We start from the raw sequence: 2540 nt of genomic DNA, 5'->3' as shown, positions 1-2540 counted from the left end.
CGACTTGTACAGAGTTAGCATCGTGATGCTATCTCTGGACTTAAACGTGCGATATATCCAACCACACATTTGAAAAGCCTTACCCACCTTCAGCTGGATATGCTCATCGAACTTTCCATTATTTTGAAGGAGCATCTCTTTTCATTTAGTGGTTCCATTGAGTTAAAAATTAGAATGTGTAGATTTAGCGATCTGGTACTCGTCTCAAAAAAAGAATAACACAATACGTTTACCCGATTCCAAAATGACAATTCTCGACCCCGGTATCCCTGTCCATTTTCCAGTGGTTCATGGCCCATAAAAAAATTCTAGAACGTTTGCTCAATAGATTCAGTATTCTCTTGCTTTTTGTTGTTTCGCGTTTCTAGCACAACATTCCACTTTTTCCGTCCAATTTTTTGTTCCAAAAGTGTGCGTTTTGCCAGGTGGTCGAGCAATTACCTTGACTCCAAGTTGACATAAAGAGGGGGAAGTGAAAAATGAAAATTGTGCTTTAATTGATACGCGTTGTTGCAAACACTTGCAATCCGTGCTCATTCAGTCAACTACGCATACATCATAGTGTAGTGGAAACCCATCCGGTATCAGTATTGCTACTATAGATTCATATAGGACATCAAAATCATGGGTGAGGTTGGAACCATCAAACTCAGCGAATATGTCAAACCCAACGTCAGCGAGTACAAGGTTGTCAATTTGATTCAAACTCTCTATGGACTGCAAACCCAGAAAGTCAAAGAACTCAATGGTTTTGACGATCAAAACTTTTGGTTTAAGCCAGTCTCTGTAGAGGGGAATCCATATTTAGCCTCTCTTTGGGAACATGGATATGTTCTCAAAATCGCCAACAGCAAAGATTCTCAAGACAGTGCACTATTCGACGCCCAAAAAGAATTGATGTTTCATTTTCATAGAGATGGATTTGAAGTTTCATTGCCTATTCTTAATAAGCGTGGACAATACAACAGCTTGGAGGAGTTAAAGTTTTTGTCTACTGATGATGATTTGGAAGAGAAGCCGATGGGTCGAAACATGATCAGGGTACTTAGATTCATTCCCGGAAAGACGTTATATGAAATTGATCCTTGGACTGTGGATAATTTCTTTCAATGCGGACAATATGTAGGTCGAATGGATCAATCACTGAAGTCGTTCCACCATTCCGCTTACGACACTCGATATTTGAGTTGGTCTCTTACCAATGTTCCCAAATTAAGTTCAGTTTTGCACGTTGTGGAGGACCCTGACCGCGTCACCTTAATGACTGATATCATTGAAACATTCAAGCGAGAAGTTCTTCCCCGTTTACCAGAACTGGAAGAGGGTATTATCCATGGGGATGTAAACGATCATAACATTGTGGTCAAACAACGATCAGATAACCCTCTTCAATATGACATAGTATCTGTCATCGATTTCGGCGACTCTCAAAAGAATCCCCTTCTATTTGAATTGGCAATCACAATTATGTATATGATGCTTAAACATTCAGCAGTTCATCCCAATCAAACGGGTGGACATGTCATAGCTGGCTACATAAAGCATCGAAAAATTCCAAGATTGGAGATGGATCTTTTGAGGACTTGCATAGCAAGCAGATTTGCTCAAGCTTTGATTTTGGGAGCCTATTCATATCGACAAAATCCTACCAATGAATACTTATTATTGTCGGCTAAGACCGGCTGGAAAGTTGTTGAAGAATTTTGGTGTTTTCCGAAGGAACAATTGATGAAAGATTGGCAGCAAATTGTTTCTGAGTATCAAAATTGAACTTGAATTTTTGCAATTTTTTCACCGACAAAAGTGACCAATGACATCCAAGCTTTTGAAACTTTTATTTGTTGCGCGTACTTGATACTAGCTGGCAACAAGTTATGCTTCAGTTGCGAGGTCCGAAGCCAAAATATATTTTTATGAAGTATTCAAGAAATTTTCAATTTCAAACTGTTTTTTGCTTGTGTTTCTCCTTGTGTCTTGCAATTTTCTAAAGCTTTTTACGACACTATTTTATGCACAAAAAAGACTTTTCAAGTTTCAAGATTTTGCTTTCCATTTTGAATGGTTTGGGGATAAGTACTGAAGTAGCAAGTAAGTAAAATTCAGAATGCAATACTTTGTTGTGAAATCTATTCTTAAAACTGCAGATTTGTAACCAAAATGGGGAATGTTTACATTCCACGAATACAATAATTTAAGAAATAAATCTATTGGAAAAAGAGTTTGTCTGTTTCGAACAGTTCATTTTGTTCTGCTTCAATCGCTATGGAACAACTTTGGTATGTGGAAGGAACTATACCATGAAATATACCGGTTTGTTTAATTACAGACCAGCCGTTATCAGTAGAACACACGTTTATTCTGCCCCAACTGCAATTGCGATTCAGGTTTAAAGGCCACATCGAAATATGAAATTCATACATGAGCATCAAGAGGTCATGGTTCGAGCCATCGTTATAAATCATACCAGTCATTTTATGAAATGACACCCAAAACAACAACCAACCAATAGACAACAAAACAAGGAATAATTGGGACATGGC

General features: G+C 38.0%; 1 protein-coding gene across 1 annotated transcript; it reads left to right on the top strand.

Moving 5' to 3' along the window:
• The first annotated feature begins 540 nt into the window (after positions 1–540).
• On the top strand, positions 541–2305 carry LOC131887052 (hydroxylysine kinase-like). Its single transcript, XM_059235542.1, has one exon. It carries the CDS (start codon positions 625–627, stop codon positions 1768–1770), a length of 1146 nt encoding a protein of 381 aa, XP_059091525.1. The 5' UTR covers positions 541–624; the 3' UTR covers positions 1771–2305.
• The last annotated feature ends 235 nt before the right edge of the window (positions 2306–2540 follow it).

This window comes from Tigriopus californicus, chromosome 9 (assembly GCF_007210705.1).
Source record: "Tigriopus californicus strain San Diego chromosome 9, Tcal_SD_v2.1, whole genome shotgun sequence".
NCBI lineage: Eukaryota > Metazoa > Arthropoda > Copepoda > Harpacticoida > Harpacticidae > Tigriopus > Tigriopus californicus.
The sequence above is the reverse complement of the archived record's forward strand: the minus strand, read 5'-3'. Positions and strand labels throughout refer to the sequence as shown.

Excerpts from the sequence above, each read along its gene's own strand:
- LOC131887052 (XM_059235542.1), top strand. The coding sequence starts at position 625 with ATGGGTGAGGTTGGAACCATCAAACTCAGCGAATATGTCAAACCCAAC.